The sequence below is a fragment of the Mesoplodon bidens genome, assembly GCF_964165515.1.
Source record: "Mesoplodon bidens genome assembly, chromosome: 8".
In the NCBI taxonomy this organism is placed as follows: domain Eukaryota; kingdom Metazoa; phylum Chordata; class Mammalia; order Artiodactyla; family Ziphiidae; genus Mesoplodon; species Mesoplodon bidens.
The window spans coordinates 79,999,687-80,023,741 of NC_138165.1; the positions used below are offsets into that span (position 1 = coordinate 79,999,687).

General features: G+C 41.2%; 1 protein-coding gene across 1 annotated transcript in view; it reads left to right on the forward strand.

The window, feature by feature from the left end:
• The window catches only part of KIAA2012, a gene marked incomplete at its 3' end in the record, with an annotated part of 124,556 nt that overhangs the window by 91,873 nt on the left and 8,628 nt on the right, over nucleotides 1–24,055 (forward strand). Inside the window, 2 exon segments of the mRNA XM_081241611.1 lie at nucleotides 12,375–12,465; nucleotides 15,115–15,280. Coding sequence (XP_081097737.1) covers nucleotides 12,375–12,465; nucleotides 15,115–15,280 — 257 coding nt within the window.

The following is a 24,055-nucleotide window of genomic DNA, read 5'->3' on the forward strand; positions in this document are numbered from 1 at the left end:
CTCCCGCCGGTGCCCGCCCGGCGCCGCCGCTCCGCCAGCGCGAGGCCGTCTCCACCTGTCGCCTCTGACCTCCTTGCAAACGGAGCTCCTTGCAGCGAGCTCGGGACTCCAGGCTCGGCTTGCCCCAAAGGGTCGGCCCTCCGGGCCGCATCTGTTAGTCTTTTCTTCTCCTCTCTGCGGTAGCTTGTGATGTCGCTACCCGCTGGCACCTCCTGCGGATCCCAGGCCTGGGTGGAGACTCACAGAGCTAGACAGCCTCAAAATCTGCCAAACAGGCCAACTTAGTCTCTAGGGAGAAGGTGGGAGGCAGGCAAACGGGAAACACCCTGAAGTGCCAGACAAACTATTTAAACTTTTAAATTTATAAAGCTTATCTTTTGGCTAGTTTTCCACACATCGTCACCTGGGTGGAGAAAAGGGAAGGAATTTTTGGCACTTACTCTGCAGAAAGACACTTTGCTAGGTACTTTCTTTTTTGTACTTTTATTTTATCCTCACCACAACCTTATGAGATAAAGTACATTATCCATATTTCACGGATGAGGCAAATGAGGCTCAGAGAGGTTAGGTAAATAGCCCAAGGTCACACAGCCAGTAAGTGAAGGAGCTGAGATATGAACCCAGGTTTCTATGATTCCAAGCCCTGGCTCTTTAAGAGTTGTAAAGCCATCCATGTGTTTCTGATTAGGAAATAGTTACAAGGTTGAAGAAATACCACAAAATAATGGCAGCATTTTTTGAAAGCCAGCATGAAACTTGGAGATTATTTCGAATCTCTAGAAGTTCTTTTATATTGTAGATAAAGGAAACTGAGGTCTAGAAGCCAGGAGAATTATGCAAAATCGTGGCTAATTATTAAAACCAAGGTAACCCAAGTCTCTCTCAACTCAGTGTCTGTAGGTGTTTAGTTTAGTTCAATTTAGTTTGGTTTTGAAAGCGTTTCCTCAGGGGCAGTTCCTGACTCCAGGAATAAACAGCTCCAAACGGAGCAAGTGGGGACTTCCCTGGTGGTCCAGTGGTTAAGAATCCGCCTTCCAGGGGACACGGGTTCTATCCCTGGTCGGGGAACTAAGATCCCACATGCTGATGAGCAACTAAGCCCACTCACCACAACTACTGAGCACGCAAGCCACAACTAGAGAGCCCGAGTGCCGCAACTACTGAGCCTGCATGCCACAACTAGAGAGAAGCCTGCACACCACAATGAAGAGCCCGCAGGCCACAACGAAAGATCCCGCATGCCGCACCAAAGATCCCACAGGCTGCAACAAAGACCCAACGCAGTCAAAAATAAAATAAATAAATATTTTTTTAAAAAGGAGCAAGTATAATGACTGCCCAATCTGTGCCAAGAAGTGAAGCAGCCCGTGATGCAAAAATTTCTCTTAACGCTGGGGAGAAAATAGGGAGACAAGAAATATGTGCCCAGAAGTTGAGGCATTGCCATTACGTCAGAATCCACAGCCTGGAAGATGGCACTACTGCAAAGGGCCACCTCACAACATGGGTTGGGGCTCCTCACTTCCTCTCTGCGTGAGGGCTGCACAGTCACCCTACACTGCCAGGCTCTGCTATCTGGAGCCCTGGTACTGGCTTCAGCATAGTCCGCTAGTTCTTATCAGCCTAGATCAGGGGTCCCCAACCCCTGGGCCACGGACCAGTAGCAGTCGGTGGCCTGTTAGGAACTGAGCGGCACAGCACGAGGTGAGCGGCAGGTGAGCGAGCGAAGCTTCCTCTGTATTTACAGTCACTCCCCATCGCTCGCATAACCGCCTGAGCTCCTCCTCCTGTCAGATCAGTGGCGGCATTAGATTCTCACAGGAGGGCGAACCCTACTGTGAACTGCGCATGTGAGGGATGTAGGTTGCGCGCTCCTTATGAGAATCTAATGCCTGATGATCTGAGGTGGAGCTGAGGTGGTGAAGCTAGCGCTGGCGAGTGGCTGCAAATACAGATTATCATTAGCAGAGAGGTTTGACTGCACAGTGACCATAATAAATCAGTTGCTTGCAGACTCATATCAAAACCCTACCAGTGAGTGGCAAGTGAAGACAAACTCAGGGCTCCCACTGATTCTGCATTATGGTGAGTTGTAGAATTAGTTCATTATCTACTACAGTGTAATAATAATAGAAATAAAGTGCACAATAAATGTAATGTGCTTGAAGCATCCCGAAACCATCCCTGCCCCCAATCCATGGAAAAATTGTCTTCCACGAAACCGATCCCTGGTGCCAAAAAGGTTGGGGACCGCTGGCCTAGATGACCTACATCCTCTAGTATTACTCCTTTATTTCTCCTTCTGGAAAGTATTTTCAAAGTTCTCCTCTGTAGTGGGAAGTGACACATCCTTAAGACTGTTTCTGGCTCACTCCACTCAGCCCAGGATGGAAACCCCAGGAGAGACCCCAGAATCCCAGAATACAGCTGTTGCCCCTTGATCCTGAAAATTCTCTTCACCTTCCAGGAAGTAAAGCTCATTTCTAACTTGAGACCTAGATTCATCAAAACCAAAAAGCAGTTGAAACTAGAGACAAGAACAGCATAAGAAGAAAATTTATACACCAATCTCACTTATGATCAAAGATGCAAAACTCCTCAATGAAATATTAGCCAATCAAATCATTACACACACACACACACACACACACACACACACACATATCTATATACCATGACTGAATTCAGTTTACCGCAGAATTAAAAATGGTCTAACATTTGAAAATCTGTTTCTGTACTTAGGGTCATCTCAATACATGCAAAAGGAAAAATCAATTTATAAAATTCACCCATTCATGATTTAAAATTATCAAACTAGGAATAGAAGAGGACTTCCTGATTTTGATAAAGAGTACCTACCAAGGGGCTTCCCTGGTGGCGCAGTGGTTAAGAATCTGCCTGCCAATGCAGGGGACACGGGTTTGAGCCCTGGTCCGGGAAGATCCCACATGTCGCGGAGCAATGAAGCCCATGCACCACAACTACTGAGCCTGCGCTCTAGGGCCCGTGCCACAACTACTGAAGCCCCCGCGCCTAGAGCCTGTGCTGCACAACAAGAGAAGCCACCACAGTGAGAAGCCTGTGCAGCGCAACGAAGAGTAGCCCCTGCTCGCCGCAACTAGAGGAAGCCCGCACACAGCCACGAAGACCTAACACAGCCAAAAATAAATAAATAAATAAATATTTTTAAAAAAGAGTACCTACCGAAACCTGCAGTAAACATCACACTTTAATGGTAGAACTTCAGAAGCAGTCTCTTTAGAGGCAGGACTAGGATAAGGACGCCCTCTATCATTGCTTCTTATTCAACATTGTACCAGTACAGTAGGGAAGGCAAAATAAAGGAAAAGGAAGAGGATAGAAAGGAGGAAATGACACTGTCATTATTCTCAGACAATAGTATTACCTATGTGAAAAATCTGAGGGCTTCTATAGGCCCTCAACTTCGGCTATCCATTTCTTCAGGGTTTTTATGATTCTGAAGTTTTCGGAGTTTAGCCATTTGCTCCTCTAGCTTTTGGCAATGTTCGACCAGCTGGGCACAGAGTTTCTTCCATCGGCCCTCAATATCTTCAAATTGTGACGGATATTTCCTGCTAATATTAGAGGGCGCTTTCCTTGACATCTCTTTCACAGTGGTGCTGAGATAGTTTAGGCCATTTTGTTGTTCTTGTAGAGAGCTTTGTAAAGCCTGTAACTCCCCGAGTCTCTGCTCCATGATCTCATATTCAGTGACAGTAACCAGAGAGTTTGGTTTCTGACTGCTGGATCCACATGAGGATGGTACTCATGGTCTCCTGATAGCGCATGGGTGGCAAAGTGTCCAAAATTGTCTGTAGCTCTTTCTCTCTGGCCTGCATATCAGCAAAGACTTGGTTAAAATGATTTGCAAAGGCCACAAAGTCTGCATCCAGGAACATTAGCCCTTGTCCTTTCTCTTTCAGGGCTATGCTTTGAATTTTTTTTTTTTTTTTTTTTTTTTTTTTTTTTTTTTTTTTGCTGTATGCGGGCCTCTCACTGTTGTGGCCTCTCCCGTTGCGGAGCACAGGCTCCGGACGCACAGGCCCAACGGCCATGGCTCACGGGCCCAACCGCTCCGCGGCATGTGGGATCCTCCCAGACCGGGGCACGAACCCGTGTCCCCTGCATCGGCAGGCGGACTCTCAACCACTGCGCCACCAGGGAAGCCCTATGCTTTGAATTTTTAATCGCTCAATTTGAGGCTGAAGAACTGACAGCCGGTTGACTTCATCCTTACAGTTTTCTAACTGGCTTTTAATTGCTGTTGGCTCTGATGTGGTAGTGGGTTGGGTTTTCAACCAGTTTTCCGCAGTAGTTGTCATCTGTTCCAATTGTTGTGGAAGATTATAGAAAGTGATGATGTTGTTCTGATACTCCAGCTAGTTAAGTCTCTCACTTAGCAACTGGCAGAACTCGATCCACCGGCTGTTCAGTTAAAAGACAAGCCATTAAAAGACAAACAAAAAAATTCAGCAAGATTACTAAATATACATCAATAACAAAAATCAGTTGTGGAAAAAAATAGTATTTGCAAACATAAAGTACAATTTATAATGCAATTTAAAAATAATTCTTATTGTGGAAAACCCCAAACATGCACAAGGGTGGACAGAACAGCACCTATGAGTTTCACGTACCCATCTCCTGGCCAATGTTGTTCACCTATATCCCCAATTCCTTCCTGCCTTCTATGTATTTTGAAACAAATTTGAAACAAATTCCAGGCTCATATCATTTTACCCATATACACTTGAGTATATATCTTTAAAAGACAAGAAAAGACTCTTGACATAACTGTAATACCACGATTGTACCTAAAAATTAGAACAATTCTTTAATATAATTGAATATCCAATCAGTTTTTTCAACATTCTAATTGTCTCAAAATTATTGTAATTGTTTTAGAGTTTGTTTGCAATCGGTTGATATGGCTTTTTTTTTTTTAATTTATTTTTGGCTGTGTTGGGTATTCGTTACTCTGCCCGGGCTTTCTCTCGTTGCGGCGAGCAGGGGCTACTCTTCATTGCGGTGTGTGGGCTTCTCATTGCGACGGGCTCTAAGAGTGCAGGCTCAGTAGTCATGACGCACGGGCTTAGTTGCTCCGCGGCATGTGGGATCTTCCCAGACCAGGGCTCAAACCGGTGTCCCCTGCATTGGCAGGCGGATTCTTAACCACTGCGCCACCAGGGTAGTCCCAATATATGGCTTTTAAGGGTCCTTTAATTTATCGAGTCTTCTCATTTCTATTTTCTTTCCCCTCACTTAGTTTATTTTTAGGAAACTGGGTGACTTTTACTGTAGAGTTTTCCACAATCTAGATTTCGCTGATTGAATCTTCAAGGTATAGTTTAACATGTTTCTCTGTCTTCTGTATTTTCTGTAAGTTAGAACTTGGATCTAGAGACTTGAGCAGATTCAGGATTGGCTTTCACAAGACCACTGCATGGAGGGCACTGTGTTCTTCCATCAGGACTAGTAATGTTTGCCAGTCTCTTCACGATGCCACCAGCTACAGATCCATTCATTCATTAAAGGTTATGAATTACTTGGGAAACTCCTACCAAAAAAAATTTTTTTTCTCTTCTACTATTTAGTTATCTAGTGGTACATATTATATAGGAAGGCAGAATAAATGTAATTTTAAAACATATATATATCAATAAATTTTAAAAGCAATAAACCAATAAATCTAAAAAGATGTTAGACGTTCATGAAGAAATTATAAAATCTTATTAAATTAACTAAAAGTAGGCCTGAATAAATATAACATTCTATATAGTGCTATATATAATGTTCAAAGATTTGAAGGTGACAGTTCTCCCTAAATTAATCTATAAATTCAATGCAACTCTATTTTTTAAAATCCCCAGTAGGGTCTTTGGTGGAACATGATAAGTTGATCGCAAAATGCATAAAGAAGTGTCAAAAATAGCCAATACAATTTTTTTTTAAAGTGTGGGGTCCCTACCAATGAATGGGTCTCCCTGGAGTAGTTAGTTAGTTAGTTAGTTAGTTGTTTATTTATTTATTTATTTTGGCTGCACCGGGTCTTAGTTGCAGCATGTGGACTTCTCAGTTGCGGCATGCAAACTCCTAATTTCAGCCTGCATGTGGGATCTAGTTCCCCGACCAGGGATAGAACCCAGGACCCCTGCATTGGGGGGTCACCCACTGGACCACCAGGGAAGTCCTGCCAATAAAATTTTGAAGAAAAACAAAGAGGAAGAGTTTACCCAGCCACATATCAAAAATTACTTTAAGGCTATGATATTGACTTAGGGACAGACAGAAGGGAGAATCCAGAAATAAATGCACCCATATACAGAAATGAAATGTGACAAGAGTGGTATTAGAAAACAGTGGGGAGAGAATGAGCTATTATTCCCTATATAATTTTCAGATAACTGGTTATCCAATTTTTAAATCCTTACCTCACAAAATAACGGATGTATTCAGGATATAAATGTGAAAAAGCAAAATTCTTAATCTTTTAGAAGAAAATATACAAGAATATCTTTATGAATTTGAGAAAGGGAAAATTTTCTCACCCATGATTCAAAACACAAACCATAAAGAAAATTATTGACAAACCCAACTATATTAGAATTAAAGTTTCTGATATGTTAAACAGAGTTAAAAGACAAATACAGATTAGAAGACAACATCTGTAGTGCATATAACCAACAAAGTATTAGTATCCCAAATGCACCAAAAACTGCTACAAATAGAGAAGGCAAAAGACAATCAACCCCGGGCTTCCCTGGTGGTGCAGTGGTTGGGAGTCTGCCTGCCCATGCAGGGGACATGGGTTCGAGCCCTAGTCGGGGAAGATTCCACATGACACGAAGCAACTAAACCCATGTGCCACAACTACTGAGCCTGTGCTCAGGAGCCCGCAAGCCACAACTACTGAGCCCGCGTGCCACAACTACTGAAGCCCACACACCTAGAGCCTGTGCTCCACAACAAGAGAAGCCACTGCAATGAGAAGCCCGTGCACCGCAACGAAGAGTAGCCCCCGCTCGCCGCAGCTAGAGAAAGCCCACGTGCAGCAACGAAGACCCAACACAGCCAAAAATTAATTAATTAATTAATTAATTAATTATTTAAAAAGACAATCAACCCAAATGAAAAATGGGTGAAAGATACTAATAGGTAATTAACAGAAGAGGAAACCTAAATAAATGACCATTTATTTCTTAGTCAAACTTGCTAATCAGGAAAATTCAAATTAAAAGAAAAAGATATTTCATATATACAAGATTAGCAAAAAATTTTGTCTGTACACACTCATTATTAATGAGGATATGGAGTTTTAGAAACTCAGAGCAATTTGGAAATACCCAATAAATTGAAGATGCATATACCCTGCAACTGAACAAGTCCATTCCCAGGTATACCTTAGAGAAACTCTTTCATGTATGAACAGTGACTCACTCAAGAAGGTTCATTGCAGCATTGTTTGTAATCACAAAAAACTGGAAATAAAAAAGCCATCAATAGCAAAATTGATAAATAAATTGTGGTAAGTTTATATGACGGTATAATAAGGTACAAGATCTTAAAATAAGTGAATGGAAACTATATGTATTAACAGGGGTTAATCTCAAAAACAAGATTTTAAGCAAAATAAAGCAAGTTGCAAAAGTGACATAAATGATATTACTGGTACGAAGTTTTAATATGTAAAATAATATTATATGTTGTTTAGAAGTGCTTTATATGTGGTAAAGATATAAAAATATACATGAGGACAGTGTAGGAGAGAAAAAACTTTTCTTCTACTCTCTTAGAGGCCCTGCCTGGGCTGGAAAATTAAACTGACAAAGACAAACTAACAGGAGAAAAGCACACAAATGTATTTAATGTAAGCTTTATGTGATGCAGGAGGATTCATAAGGAAGTAGTTAAGCCTGAGCATTTTTATACTTGGTTTGATAAAGAGTGGACAATGTGATAGTACAAAAGGTAAGCGCAAAGGGTAATAAACTGGGGGAAACAGAGTAAGGCCTGTTTGTTTGGGTTCCTCTCAGAATCTCTCTGTCTTCAGGGATAAGGGCACCCCTTTCCTCCAAGTAGAACCTACCTCTCACATGAGTAGCCGTCTCATAACCTACACTGCCCTTTCTCAAATTCCTTCAGCTTAAAATACTCAGTATGCCAAGGTGCCATGTTTGGGGATAGCATATTCTGAACCCAGTCAATTGATAAATACCAAATTTAAGAGAATGTTTACCTCTGGGGGGAGAGTGAGGGAAATAGGATTATATGTGATACAATAAAGTCTTAGACTATATCTTAAATGTTTTCTTTAGAAAAAAAATGTGAATCAAATATGGCACAATGTTAAGATTTCACAAAGGTAGGTGGTAAGTTCCTGGGTAATCATTATACGGTCATTTTTCTATACTCTGCATTCCTAAAATATTTTACAGATTTTTTTAAGGCAGTTAAAAGTTGTAGGTTATTATTCAAAGTACTGACTTAGTTTATTCCAATTCTCCCTAAATATAAGGTTATTTTACTAGAGAAACAAAACAAAACACCCTGCTATGGTCCACGTCCCAGCGACAGGATTTCAATTCTAATCAAAGTGGTGAAATCACACCAATTGTAGAACCCCATCTTTTGGTCAATACAAACGCGCCCTCTGCTGGTCATATGGTGCCCTGTCCCAAAGTTCAAAATAGTGGTGAAGCGCAGTGAAACTTGTTCAATGAGACAGCTTTTACCAAGCCAGCCAAGTTAGGGAAAGAAACTCTCACAGAATTCCTCTCAATCACAAAAATACTTAAATCAGCTCCCACTCTCTATTACTATTACATATGATCCAAGACAAAACAAATTCCAGGGTACCACCGCAATCAACCTTTCCAGTTCCCTCAACCACCGTGTACATGAACAATTCTGTCCCTACTCCAAAGTCTGGAGGTTGATGTATGAGATAGTAGATGCCACCCTTAACATTTGGGAATGGCAGAAGAGAACCCAAGTTCCTCTGGGTGGTGGTGCAGACACCACTGAACACTGAAAAATGGATAAACTAGGATTAAGGGAATAATGCTGGTGGGATGACAGGTAAATTTTTTCTTTTCAAATCTTTCTTTAAAGTTATAAAACCTTTAAACAAATTTGAGGAAAAATCAATTAATTCATGCAAGAATCTACTGCTCAAAGAGAGAAGTGAGGATTGAATATTGAGTCTTCCTTTCAAAAAAACATTTTTAAAAATTATTTCGTTTTGCTTTGTTTTGCTTTGTGCTAATATCCATCTTCCCCACTAAAATTTAAGCTTCCTGAGACCAATGTGTGAATCCGTCCTACTCACCACTATATTCCCAGCACCTAACACAACGACCATCAGGTAGTAGGTATCTAATAAACATGTGATAAATAAAGGAATGAATGACCATTTCCTTGGAGTGTAAATTGGTACAAATTTTCTGGGGAGCAATTCAGCAGCAGACATTGTGCCTTTAAGACTGTACATTCTTCAGTAATCATAGATGTGGACAACGAGTAAGTCCTTTAATAATCAGAAACATTCCTTTCAGGGATATGCTATGCAAAGTTCATTTTAGTTATAAAAAAAATTCAAAACAACCTGAATTTTAAAAGTTACATGTTTGGTTAAATCTATTATGGTATATCCATATGATGAAATGCTATGTTGTTATTAAAATCTTTTTTTTTTTTTTTTTTTTTGCGGTACGCGGGCCTCTCACTGTCGTGGCCTCTCCCGTTGCGGAGCACAGGCTCCGGACGTGCAGGCTCTGCGGCCATGGCGCACAGGCCCAGCCGCTCCGCGGCACGCGGGATCCTCCTGGACCGGGGCACGAACCTGTGCCCCCTGCATCAGCAGGCGGACTCTCAACCACTGTGCCACCAGGGAAGCCCTATTAAAATCATTTTTAAGAATATTTAATGATATGGGAAATTCTAATAACATAAAAATAGATTAAAATTATATATACATTATTTTATCAACTCTATATATTTATTATATATGCATGAAAGTATACACACCAAAGTATTTTATTGTAGTTGTATATGAGTAGAGGGATCATGAGTCAGGGGTTTTTTGTTTGTTTGTTTGTTTGTTTTTGGTTCTTGTTTTTAACAGGTGCCAGCACTGTTTTAGACACTTTATTTGTATTAATATATCTTTAAGTTTTTTAAGCAGCTTTATCATGAGATAATTGCCTTATAATAAATTACACCTATTTAAATTGTACAATTAGATAAGTTTTCTTTAAGTGTTAAATATTACTTTTTCTATAAAGATTTTAATGCAATCAACTTCACTTTTCCTTAGATTTTAATTAGGTATAATTATTTGGTAGAATATAAAATTATTCAACCAACAATTTTCTTCTATTGAAACATTAAATATTGTTATGGTTTGTAGGGGGAGGTTCTAGATTTCTTGAGATTGATATATAACGTTGTATTAGTTTAAGGTGTACAACATGGTGACTTTATATTGCAAAATGGTTACCACAATAAGCTTAGTTAATGTCAATCAGCACACATAGTTACAATTTTTTTTCTTGTGATGAGAACTTTTAAAATCTACTAGGTAAGTTCTGATACTGTATATGTCGACACCCATGAAACTATCACCACAATCAAGATAAAACATTTCAGGGGACTTCCCTGTTGGTCCAGTGTCTAAGAAACAGCACTCCCAACGCAGGGGGCCTGGGTTCGATCCCTGGTCAGGCAACTAAATCCCACATGCCACAGCTAAGACTTCCATGCCGCAACTAAGAGTTCACATGCTGCAACTAAAGATCCTGCATGCCACAACTAAAAGGTCCCACATGCCGCAACAAAGATTGAAGATCCCTCGTGCTGCAACTAAGACCTGGTGCGGCCAAATAAATAAATTTTTTTTTAATTTCATCTTTCCCAAATGTTTCCTCATGCCTCCCCCAACTCCAGTCCTATCATTTCCAGACAAACACCGATCTGCTTTCTGTCACTATAGACTGGTTTGCAGTTTCCAGAATTTTATATAAATGGAAGCATACCATGTATAACGTTTCTTTGTCTGGTTGCTTTTACTCCCCATAATTCTTTTGAGATTCATCCATGTTGTTGAGTTTAACAATGCTTCATTTCTACTTACTACTGAATAGTATTGCATTGTATGTATATACTAGCCTGTTTATCCACTCACCTGTGGATGGGCATTTCGGCTATTTCAAGTTTTTGACTATTGCAAATAAAGCTGCTATGACCATTTGCGTATAAGTCCTTTTATGGACATATGCTTTCATTCCCCTTGTGTAAAACACGTAGGAGAATAATGGTTGAATGCTATGGTACATCCAATATTTAATTTTTTAAGAAATTGTCAAGCTATTTTCCTAAGTGGTTGTACCATTTTACATTCTAACCAGCAGTGAATGAGTCCCAGTTCCCCTGCATCTGTGTCAACTCTTGATATAGTCAGTCTTTTTAGTCATTCTAATAATTATATGTTGATTGGCAAGGAGGGTTCTTCTTTATGCTTGTGTTTTCCAAATTTTCTGCAATGAAATATATGTTTCATAATTAAAAATTGCTTACAGTATCTAAAATAAAAAGTAGCCTAATCTAATATGAGGTCAGTCTGGAGACTTCTCATTCTGAAAACTACTCAATATGGTCTTCAGAGCACCCAGCAATAGCTGTGCAGCCGGCATAAGCCTTCCTCAGAATATAACTTTTTTTTTTTCATCAGTTTTCTTTTCAATGATATAACCACACTGGGGTTTTAAGAAAAAGTTTAAACACATAAACCTCTTTATCTAGCATGTTATTTCCTTTTTCTGTTTTCTCTTCCAGCTTTTACAGTTTTAATACACAATTCTATAGTTTACTATTTTTACTTGTCATTATATCATATTTTCCATATCATATTTTCCATGCTGATTTATCTTTTCAACCATAATTCTAAATGTCAAATTAATGCATCATAAATTCCCCATTGTTTGGCTGTTTCTAATTTTTTATTATTAATGATAATGTTGTAATAAATAACTTTGTACAAAAAGCTTGTTTCTTTTTTTAAATTATTTCCTTATGAAAATACACAGGAGTGAGATTCCTGATCAAAGACAAGATCGTTTTTCTAGGTCTTGATACGTACTGTCCCACCACTTTCCCAGAGGGGCTTTTACTGATTTTAATGTCACTTGCCATGTGTCAGCACTAGTTTCTGCAGCATTTGCCAGTTTCCTAGGTATAACATACTTTGTCGTGCTAATCTGCATGCCGTTGACTGCTCACCAGAGGAGACGTTTTCTCATGTGTGGGATCACTGCCTGCTGTCCTTTGCTAATTAAGGATGCTCTTTGTCTTCACAGACCCAGAGCTGAGGAGTATGACCCTTGACCCTCTTAGTGCTTCCCTGGCTGAGCACACCCAGACCCCTGAGGCAGATACTGTCCAAAAGGCGTAAGTATTCAAAGTCATAATGACATGGACTTCTCTCCTTTTGTTTTTCTTTCCTTTTCATTCATTTCATTTCCGTTTTTTTCTAAGAGGCATGAAGATTCTCAGCTAACCAGCCCCATGCTCTACCAGCCAGAATTAAACTATTGTCTAAGAAACAAAGATTCTTGGGGAGGATTATACTGTGATGTGTTTCCTACTTAAACATATTCTTTGGCTGGGTGGGTGAAGAGCAAAGTTGAACTCTAACTACGTGGAAGCAGCTTTCTCCATTTTTCCACATATCTGAGCTCTGCAGACATGCCTCGAAAGCAGAGGTCTCTCAGCTCAACCATGGTTTCTCCTCTCAGCATTCACTCAGCTCTGGGTAAAATCAATAATACCAATAATACTAATACAAATTGCTAACGTGTATTAAGTGATTCCTGTGTGCTCACCATGTGCTTACTATGAGCTCGGCCGGTCAGGCCCAGTCACTTTACTCAAGCCCCGGTTGGCAGTGGCAAGCTGGACCGATAGCCTCTGTGACCTCCCATGAGCCTTGGTGACTTTAGAACCTGCCCTCACCTGCCTCAGGGTATAAGGATTCCCTCCTGGGTCAGAAAGGCTGGGTGATCTCTAGGAACAAAAAAGGGAACGGGCACTTGAGTATTGAGGCAGCTCTCGGAAGAACTCCACGTTTTAACTTTTGTATCTCATCTTCTCCAAAATGGATTTAAACTGCTTACAATAACAACCCCCTATCCACCAAAAAAGAAAGATGAGATAATCAAAAAGAATTTATTTTTAATCTGGAGGAAAAGAACAAAGAAAACCAACACTCCCCAAAAGTCATTATAGTCATTGTGACCAAAGTTCAGACTTTCAGACTGAATGTGAAAGCAAAAAAAAAAACAGGGGGCGGGGGGGGCAACACGATCGGGTTTTGTGGTTCTCATTTGCAGCATGCCGGTTTCTCAGGGGAAATAAAGGTTTTCCTAGCACTAAATTCTAAAGTATTCTTCTATAGGTTTTATAGAGTGACACTGAATGATTTAAGGACTCATATATTTACGGGAAATTCCATTTACCTCATTTGATAACTATTTCTCAAGTTTCTCTAGTAAGGCTCTGTGCTAGCCCAACTCAGTAAATATAATACTGATTTAGCTAAAAAATAAAATATCCAAGACCAGGCCTGGCACACAGTAGCTGCTGCTGCAGCTGTTACTCAATCCGTATGGCTCTTTCTCAGTGACCTTTTTACCCAGAGAACATAAGTCAGTTATCCTCCAGACACATGGTCAGCGGCAGCAGTTCTACAAGGGATCACACTAACACAGTACGTGACATTTTGGTATCTGAATTCCATCAAGAATAGAATTCAGAGGGCATAAAGAAATGGATATATAGGCGCATGTTTCTGTGACAACCTTTCTTAAAGGTCACTTTTTTTTCAGCTAAGCCTTCGATAGAAGAAATTTCAGTTAGGTAATCCTATTTCATTTTGTTAAAGTCATAAATATGCAACCCCAGAGAGGCAAACTATTCCTTCTTCGAGGGTGTGGAGAAAAGGGAACCCTCCTGCACTGTTGGTAGGAATGTAAACTGATACAGCCACTATGGAGAACAGTACAGAGGTTCCTTAAAAAACTAAAAATAGAACTACCATATGACACAGCAATCCCACTACTGGGCATATACCCAGAGAAAACCATAATTCAAAAATACAGATGTACCCCAGTGTTCATTGCAGCACTATTTACAATAGCCAGGTCATGGAAGCAACCTAAATGCCCATCAACAGACAAATAGATAAAGAAGAAGTGGTACATATTTACAATGGAATATTACTCAGCCATAAAAAGGAATGAAATTGGGTCATTTGTAGAGATGGGGATGGACCTAGAGACTGTCATACAGAGTGAAGTAAGTCAGAAAGAGAAAAACAAATATTGTATATTAATGTATATATGTGGAATCTGGGAAAACGGTACAGATGAACCAGTTTGCAAGGCAGAAGTAGAGACACAGATATAGGGAACAAACGTATGGACACCAAGGGGGAAAAGCAGGGGGTGGTGATGGTGGGATGAACTGGGAGATTGGGATTGACATGTATACACTAATATGTATAAAATAGATAACTAATAAGAACCTGTTGTATAAAAAATAAATTAAATTAAATTAAAAAAACAAAAAACTATTTCTCCTTCTCCCTAAGGTTTAGAACTTAGCCTGAGAGAACCCCAAAAGTGAAGACTAACTTTCTAATTTCCTTTATTCAGGAATGTGTTGAGAAAAAGAGGGCTGACCAAGTGTGTAAAATGCCCACCACAGTGCAGTTCCTGGCAGAAAACAGATGCTCAATTAATGTTTGTTCATTTTCCCTCTTCTGTGTCCACGAGTTTTTCTTTTTTCTTTTTCTTTTTCGTTTTATTTGAAGTATAGTTGATTTACAATATTGTGTTTCAGGTGTACTGCCATGTGATTCAGTTATACAATACATATCTTTTTTTTTCCAGTTCTTTTCCATTATAGGCTATTACAAGATACTGAATATAGTTCCCTGTGCTATACAGCAAATCCTTCTTGTTTATCTGTTTTACATATAGTGTTGTATACATCAGAGTTCTTCTTTAGTTTGGTCCTGTTGTTTTGCTTTTTTCAAAGGGGCAGAGATTATAATGTGCACCATCAACACAGAGGACTCCCAGGACATGGGCCTGACTCCCCAGAGGGGTTGGATCCTATAGATATATCTCTTCTTCCAAGAGGAAAAGAAGGGAAGACTGAACCAAGACTGTTCAACCAGCAGACACCAACCAACATCAGTCATGTGAGTGTAAACACCTAGGTAGGAGCTTGGTCCAGAACCCTACCTGGAAGGTGCTCCCATCAGGGCTGCCATGTACAGTTGTATAGATTGCTTACTATACAAGGGCACCTGCAAAGGGGGAAAGTGGGAGCTGAAATCCACTCTGTGGTCCACTCACCATGCCTTGCACCCCAGTATTGGGTTGCATTCTTCTGAAGGATGGGGTACCCATTTCTAATTTCTACTAAGGTACTAAAAGGAAACTCAGTTTTCCTATACTCACATCACTTCTGACACCACATGTGTGAAGGATTTTCCCACATCAACCAATTCTCCAGCTCTCTAGACACCAACCAGGTGTCCTACAATTCAACTCTGACACTAGCTACCCAGAGTTAGCACAGACCCCACAGGTTAAGGGCTCAGTCCCACGTGCCTGCTCCACTTAAGACACCAGTCACAAGTCCCAGGTTGTCACCTGTACTTCTGACCAACAATCTATAAAATAAGGGGTTCCTAAGACCCATCCTCATGTTCAATAATTTGCTAGAACAGCTCACAAAAATTAGGAAACACTTACTTACTAGTTTAGATTTATTACGAAGGATATTTTAAAGGATACATATGAACAGCCAGATGAAGAGATACACAGGGCAAGGCCCAGAAGGGTCCCAAGCACAGGAGTTCCTGTCCCCATGGAGTTTGGGGTGTGCCACCCTCCTACTACATAGATGTGTTCACCAACCCTGAAGCAATCTGAACTCCTTGGTTAGGGCTTTTATGGAGGCTTCATGACATAAGCATGATTGATTAAATCACTGGCAAATGGTGATTAATGCAACTTCTAGCCCTTCTCCCCTCCTCTGAGGTGGTCCAACCCTCTAATCCCCTGGTTGGTTCCCCCTCTTTAGAGGCTTTCCAAAATAGCCCCATTAACATAAGCTCAGGTGTGGTTGAAAGGGGCTTGTTAATGAACAACAAAAGACACTCCTTTCCTGTTTATGCTCCAGAAATTAGAGGCATACCTCTCATTTTATTATGTTTCACCTTGTTGCACTTCTCAGATAAATGTGTTTTTACAAATTGAAGGTCTGTGGCAGCCTGCTTCAAGCAAGTCTCTCAGCACCACTTTTCCAATAGCATTGGCTCACTTTGTGCCTCTGTGTCACATTTTGGTAATTCTCACAACATTTCAAGTTTTTTCATTATTATCATATTTGTTATGGTGATCTGTGATCAGTGATCTTTGATGTTACCATTTTAATTGTTTTGGAGCACCATGAACCATGCCCATATGAGATGGTGAGCCTAAGCAATAAATATGTGTTCTGACTGCTCCACGGATCAGCCATTCCCTCTCTTCCTTTCCTCAAGCCTCCCTATTCCCTGAGACACAACAATATTGAAATCAGGCCAGTTAGTAACCCTACAATGGCCTCTAAGTGTTCAAGTAAAAGGAAATGTTTCACGTCTCTCACTTTAAATCAAAAACTAGAAATGATTAAGCTTAGTGAGGAAGGCACGTGGAAAGCTGAGAGAGACCGAAAAGCTAGGCCTTTTGCACCAAACGGTTAGCCAGGTTGTGAATGCAAAGGAAAGGTTTTTGAAGGAAGTTAAAACTGCTACTCCAGTGAACACATGAATGGTAAGAAAACAAAACAGGCTTATTGCTGATATGGAGAAAGTTTGAGTAGTCTTGATGGAAGATCAAACCAGCCACAACATTCCCTTAAGCCAAAACCTAATCCAGAGCAAGGCCCTAACTCTCTTCAATTCTATGAAGCGTGAGAGAAGTGAGGAAGCTGCAGAAGAATTTGAAGCGAGCAGAGGTTAGTTCATGAGGTTTAAGGCATGAAGCCGTCTCCATAACAAAAGTGCAAGGTGAAGCAGCAGGTGCTGAGGCAGAAGCCTGCAGCAAGTTATCCAGGAGATCTAGCTACGATAATTAACCAAGGTGGCCACACCAAACAACAGATTTTCAATGTAGATGAAATAGCCTTATGCTGAAAGAACATGACATCCAGGACTTTCAGAGCTAGAGAGAAGTCAACGCCTGGCTTCAAAGAACAGGCTGAATGTTAGGGGCTAATGCAGCTGGTGACTTGAAGTTGAGGCCAATGCTCATTTACCATTCCAAAAATCCTAGGGCCCTTAAGAATTATGCTAAATCTATTCTGCCTGTGCTCTGTATATGGAACAACAAAGCCTGGATGACAGCATATCTGTTAACAACATGGTTTACTGAGTATTTTAAGCCCACTGTGGAGATCTACTGCTCAGAAAAGAAATTCCTTTCAAAATATTACTGCTCATTGACAATGCACCTGGTCACCCAAGAGCTCTGATGGAGATGTACAAAATTAAGGTTGTTTTCATGTCTGCTAACACAACATTCTGAAGCCCACATGTCATTTGTGGGGAGCTTCCCTGGTGGCGCAGTGGTTGAGAGTCCACCTGCCAATGCAGGGGATGCGGGTTCGTGCCCCGGTCCGGGAAGATCCCACATGCCGCGGAGCGGCTGGGCCCGTGAGCCATGGCCGCTGAGCCTGCGCGTCCGGAGCCTGTGCTCCGCAACGGGAGAGGCCACAACAGTGAGAGGCCTGTGTACCACAAAAAAAAAAAAAGAACATTTGTGGGGAATTCTCTGATGGTCCAGTGGTTAGGACTCAGCGCTTTCACTGCTGTGGTCCAGGTTCAATCCCTGGTTGGGGAACTAAGATCCTGCAAGCTGCAAGGCACAGCCAAAAAACAAAGGAACATTTGTGAGTCATGGAAAGAAGTCAAAACATCAATATTAACAGGAGCTTGGAAGAAGCTGACTGCAACCCTCACAGGTGACTTTAAGGGGTTCAAGACATCAGTGGAGGAAGTAACTACAGATGTGGTCAAAATAGCAAGAGAACTAGAATTAGAAGTAGAGCCTGAAGATGTGACTGAATTGCTGCAATCTCATGATAGAACTTGTATGGATGAGGAGTTGCTTCTTATGGAGGAGCAAAAACACTGGTTTCTTGAGTTGAAATCTACTCCTGGTGAAGATGCTGTGAAGATTGTTGAAATGACAAAGGATTTAGAATGTTACATAAATCTAGTTGATCAAGCAGCAGCAGGGTTTGAGAGGATTGACTCCAATTTTGAAAGTTCTACTGTGGGTAAAATGCTATCAAACACCATTGCATGCTACAGAGAAATTGTTCATGAAAGAAAATGTCAATCAATGCGGCAAACATCATTGTCTTATTTTAAGAAATTTCTACAGCCACTGCAACCTTCAGCAACGAACATCGTGATCAGTCAGCGGTCATCAAGGCAAGACCCTCCACCGTAAAAAGATTACGACCCACTGAGGGCTCAGATGATTTTTTTAACAGTAAAGTATTTTTAAATTCAGGTATGTACATTGTTTTTTTAGATATAACACTATGGCACACTTAATAGACTACATAAGTAAATAAAACTTTCATAGGCCCTGGGAAACAAAAATACTCATGTGACTTGCTATATTCCAGTATTCACATTATTGGAGTTGTCTGCAACCAAACCCACAATATCTCTGAGGTATGCCTGTACAAGAATTTTAGGAGTTCTGTGTCAGAGGCTAGCGACGAAGACCAAATATATATTTCTTATTATGTCACAACATCACAGGTACTGAGTGGGTAGTCGTGGCCATCCTCTCTTAGGAAGAAACTCTATATTGTTCCAGCCCATGGGGACAGGTGAAGACTGGCATGGCTGTGGTCATATGCTTGAAGTTTCCCAAAAGTTAGGAAATGATGCAGCAGTGAATAGAGCTGGCTTTGATTTGATTTAAACTAGTTAACCATTAATTGTGGCAACAGCAATCTATCAAAGGTGAAAACTGCTTCACTTTGATCCAGCTCTGTAGATGATGGTTTAGCATCAAAAAAGGGAGCAGGGAATTCCCTGGTGGTCCAGTGGTTAAGACTCGTGCTTTCACTGCTGTGGATCTGGGTTCAATCCCTGGTCAGGGAACTAAAATCCCACAAGCTGTGAGGTGCAGCCAAAAAAGGAAAAAGAAAACAAAATAGGGGGCAGATCATAAAGTATATTCTATTCCTCTTTCTTTTTATGAAATTATAACTGAAATTATATCAAAGGCTGAACCTTAGGATCTCCCTACAAGCTCCACATTCTCTAAATATCACTCTTGGGACTTCCCTGGTGGCGCAGTGGTTAAGAATCCGCCTGCCAATGCAGGGGACACGGGTTCGAGCACTGGTCAGGGAAGATCCCACATACCGTGGAGCAACTAAGCCCGTGTGCCACAACTACTGAGCCTGTGCTGTAGAGCCCATGTGCCACAACTACTGAGCCCGCACGCCTAGAGCCCGTGCTCCACAACATGAGAAACCACCACAATGAGAAGCCCGCTCCCGCTTGCCGCAACTAGAGAAAGCCCACATGCAGCAAAGAAGACCCAACACAGAACACCTACTGAATGCTGGCAGAAGACCCCAGACCTCCCAAAAGGCAAGAAACTCCCCACATACCTGGGTAGGGCAAAGCGGAGAGATTCCCGCACAGAGGATCGGTGCCGAGCGGCACTCACCCGCCCGAGAGGCTTGTCTGCTCGCCCGCCGGGGAAGGCGGCGCTGGAAGCTGAGGCTCGGGCTTCGGTCAGAGCGCAGGGAAAGGACTGGGGCTGGCGGCGAGAACTCAGCCTGAAGGGGGCTAATGTGCCACAGCTAGCCGGCAGGGAGTCCGGGAAAACTCTGGAGCTGCCGAAGAGGCAAGAGACTTTTTCTTCCCTCTTGGTTTCCTGGTGCGCGAGGAGAGGGGATTAAGAGCGCTGCTTGAAGGGGCTCCACAGACGGGCGCGAGTCACGACTGAAAGCGCGGAGCCCAGTGACGGGCGTGGGACGCTGGGGCTGCTGCTGCCGCCGCCAAGAAGCCTGTGTGCGAGCGCAGGTCACTGTCCACACCGCCCTTCCGGGAGCCTGTGCAGCCCGCCACTGCCGGGGTCCCGGGATCCAGGGGCGGCTTCCCTGGGAGAACGCACGGCGCGCCTCGGGCTGGTGCAACGTCACGCCGACCTCTGCCGCTGCAGGCTCGCCCCGCACTCCGTGCCCCTCCCTCCCGCCCGGCCTGAGTGAGCCAGAGTCCCCGAAGAGGCTGCTCCTTTAACCCTGTCCTGTCTGAGCGAAGAACAGACGCCCTCCGGCGACCTACACGCAGAGGCGGGGCCAAATCCAAAGCTGAGACCCAAGAGCTGTGAGAACAAAGAAGAGAAAGGGAAACCTCTCCCAGCAGCCTCAGAAGCAGCGGATTAAAGCTCCACAATCAACTTGATGTACCCTGCATCTGTGGAATACATGAATAGACAACAAATCATCCCAAATTGAGGAGCCAGGAGTCAGTGCTGTGCCTCTGAGGTGGGAGAGCCAACTTCAGGACACTGGTCCACAAGAGACCTCCCAGCTCCACATAATATCAAACGGCGAAAATCTTCCAGAGATCTCCATCTCAACACCAGCACCCAGCTTCACTCAACGACCAGCAAGCTACAGTGCTGGACACCCTATGCCAAACAACTAGCAAGACAGAAACACAACGCCACCCATTAGCAGAGAGGTGGCCTAAAATCATAAAAAGTCCTCAGACACCCCAAAACACACCACCAGACGTGGACCTGCCCACCAGAAAGACAAGATCCAGCCTCATCCACCAGAATACAGGCACTAGTACCTTCCACCAGGAAGCCTACACAACCCACTAAACCAACCTTAGCCACTGGGGACAGACACCAAAAACAACGGGAACTACGAACCTGCAGCCAGCAAAAAGGAGACCCCAAACACAGTAACATAAGCAAAATGAGAAGACAGAAAAACACACAGCAGGAGAAGGAACAAGATAAAAACCCACCAGACCTAACAAATGAAGACGTAATAGGCAGTCTACCTGAAAAAGAATTCAGAATAATGATGGTAAAGATGATCCAAGATTCTATTTCCCAGATCCAAAATCTTGGAAATAGAATAGACAAAATGCAAGAAACAGTTAACAAGGACCTAGAAGAACTAAAGATGAATCAAGCATCGATTAAAAACACAATACATGAAATAAAAAGTACTCTAGATGGGATCAATAGCAGAATAACTGAGGCAGAAGAACGGATAAGTGAGGTGGAAGATAAAATAGTGGAAATAACAGCTGCAGAGCAAAATAAAGAAAAAAGAATGAAAAGAACAGAGGACAGTCTCAGAGACCTCTGAGACAACATTAAACGCACCAACATTCGAATTCTAGGGGTTCCAGAAGAAGAAGAGAAAAAGAAAGGGACTGAGAAAATATTTGAAGAGATTATAGTTGAAAACTTCCCTAATATGGGAAAGGAAATAGTTAATCAAGTCCAGGAAGCACAGAGAGTCCCATACAGAATAAATCCAAGGAGAAATACGCCAAGACACATATTAATCAAACTGTCAAAAATTAAACACAAAGAAATCATATTAAAAGCAGCAAGGCAAAAACAACAAATAACACACAAGGGAATCCCCATCAGGATAACAGCTGATCTCTCAGCAGAAACTCTACAAGCCAGAAGGGAGTGGCAGGACATAATTAAAGTGATGAAGGAGAAAAACCTGCAACCAAGATTACTCTACCCAGCAAGGATCTCATTCAGATTTGATGGAGAAATTAAAACGTTTACAGACAAGCAAAAGCTGAGAGAGTTCAGCACCACCAAACCAGCTTTACAACAAATGCTAAAGGAACTTCTCTAGGCAAGAAACACAACAGAAGGAATATACCTACAATAACGAACCCAAAACAATTAAGAAAATGGGAATAGGAACATACATATCGATAATTACCTTAAATGTAAATGGACTAAATGCTCCCACCAAAAGACACAGATTGGCTGAATGGATACAAAAACAAGACCCATATATATGCTGTCTACAAGAGACCCACTTCAGACCTAGAGACGCATACAGACTGAAAGTAAGGGGATGGAAAAAGATATTCCATGCAAATGGAAACCAAAAGAAAGCTGGAGTAGCAATTCTCATATCAGACAAAATAGACTTTAAAATAAAGACTACTAGAAGAGACAAAGAAGGACACTACATAATGATCAAGGGATCGATCCAAGAAGAAGATATAACAATTGTAAATATTTATGCACCCAACATAGGAGCACCTCAATACATAAGGGAAATACTAACAGCCATAAAAGGAGAAATCGACAGTAACACAATCATAGTAGGGGACTTTAACACCCCACTTTCACCAATGGACAGATCTTCCAAAATGAAAATAAATAAGGAAACACAAGCTTTAAATGATACATTAAACAAGATGGACTTAATTGATATTTATAGGACATTCCATCCAAAAAAAACAGAATACACATTTTTCTCAAGTGCTCATGGAACATTCTCCAGGATAGATCATATCTTGGGTCACAAATCAAGCCTTGGTAAATTTAAGAAAATTGAAACTGTATCAAGTGTCTTTTCTGACCACAATGCTATGAGACTAGATATCAATTACAGGAAAAGAGCTGTAAAAAATACAAACACATGGAGGCTAAACAATACACTACTTAATAACGAAGTGATCACTGAAGAAATCAAAGAGGAAATTAAAAAATACCTAGAAACAAATGACAATGGAGACACGACGACCCAAAACCTATGGGATGCAGCAAAAGCAGTTCTAAGAGGGAAGTTTATAGCAATACAATCCCACCTTAAGAAACAGGAAACATCTCGAATAAACAACCTAACCTTGCACCTAAAGCAATTAGAGAAAGAAGAACAAAAACACCCCAAAGTTAGCAGAAGGAAAGAAATCATAAAAATCAGATCAGAAATAAATGAAAAAGAAATGAAGGAAACGATAGCCAAGATCAATAAAACTAAAAGCTGGTTCTTTGAGAAGATAAACAAAATTGATAAACCATTAGCCAGACTCATCAAGAAAAGAAGGGAGAAGACTCAAATCAATAGAATTAGAAATGAAAAAGGAAAAGTAACAACTCACACTGCAGAAATACAAAAGATCATGAGAGATTACTACAAGCAACTCTATGCCCATAAAATGGACAACCTGGAAGAGATGGACAAATTCTTAGAAATGCACAACCTGCCAAGACTGAATCAGGAAGAAATAGAAAATATGAATAGACCAATCACAAGCACTGAAATTGAAACTGTGATTAAAAATCTTCCATCAAACAAAAGCCCAGGACCAGATGGCTTCACAGGCGAATTCTATCAAACATTTAGAGAAGAGCTAACACCCATCCTTCTCAAACTCTTCCAAACAATATCAGAGGAAGGAACACTCCCAAACTCATTCTACGAGGCCACCATCACCTTGATACCAAAACCAGGCAAGGATGTCACAAAGAAAGAAAACTACAGGCCAATATCACTGATGAACATAGATGCAAAAATCCTCAACAAAATACTAGCAAACAGAATCCAACAGCACATTAAAAGGATCATACACCATGATCAAGTGGGGTTTATTCCAGGAATGCAAGGATTCTTCAATAAAAAAAAAAAGAAGACCCAACGCAGCCAAAAATAAATACATAATAAATAAATAAATAAATAAATAAATTTAAAATAAATAAATAAATATCACTCTTCTGCTTCATATGGAACCCACATGAATTCCATTCTCAGCCATTCTGTCTTGTTCAACATAATATCCCTTTTCTTTTGTTTTTTGTTTCTGTTTGTTTGTTTTATAAACTTATTTATTTATTTATTTATTTTTGGCTGCGTTGGGTCTTCATTGCTGCACATGGACTTT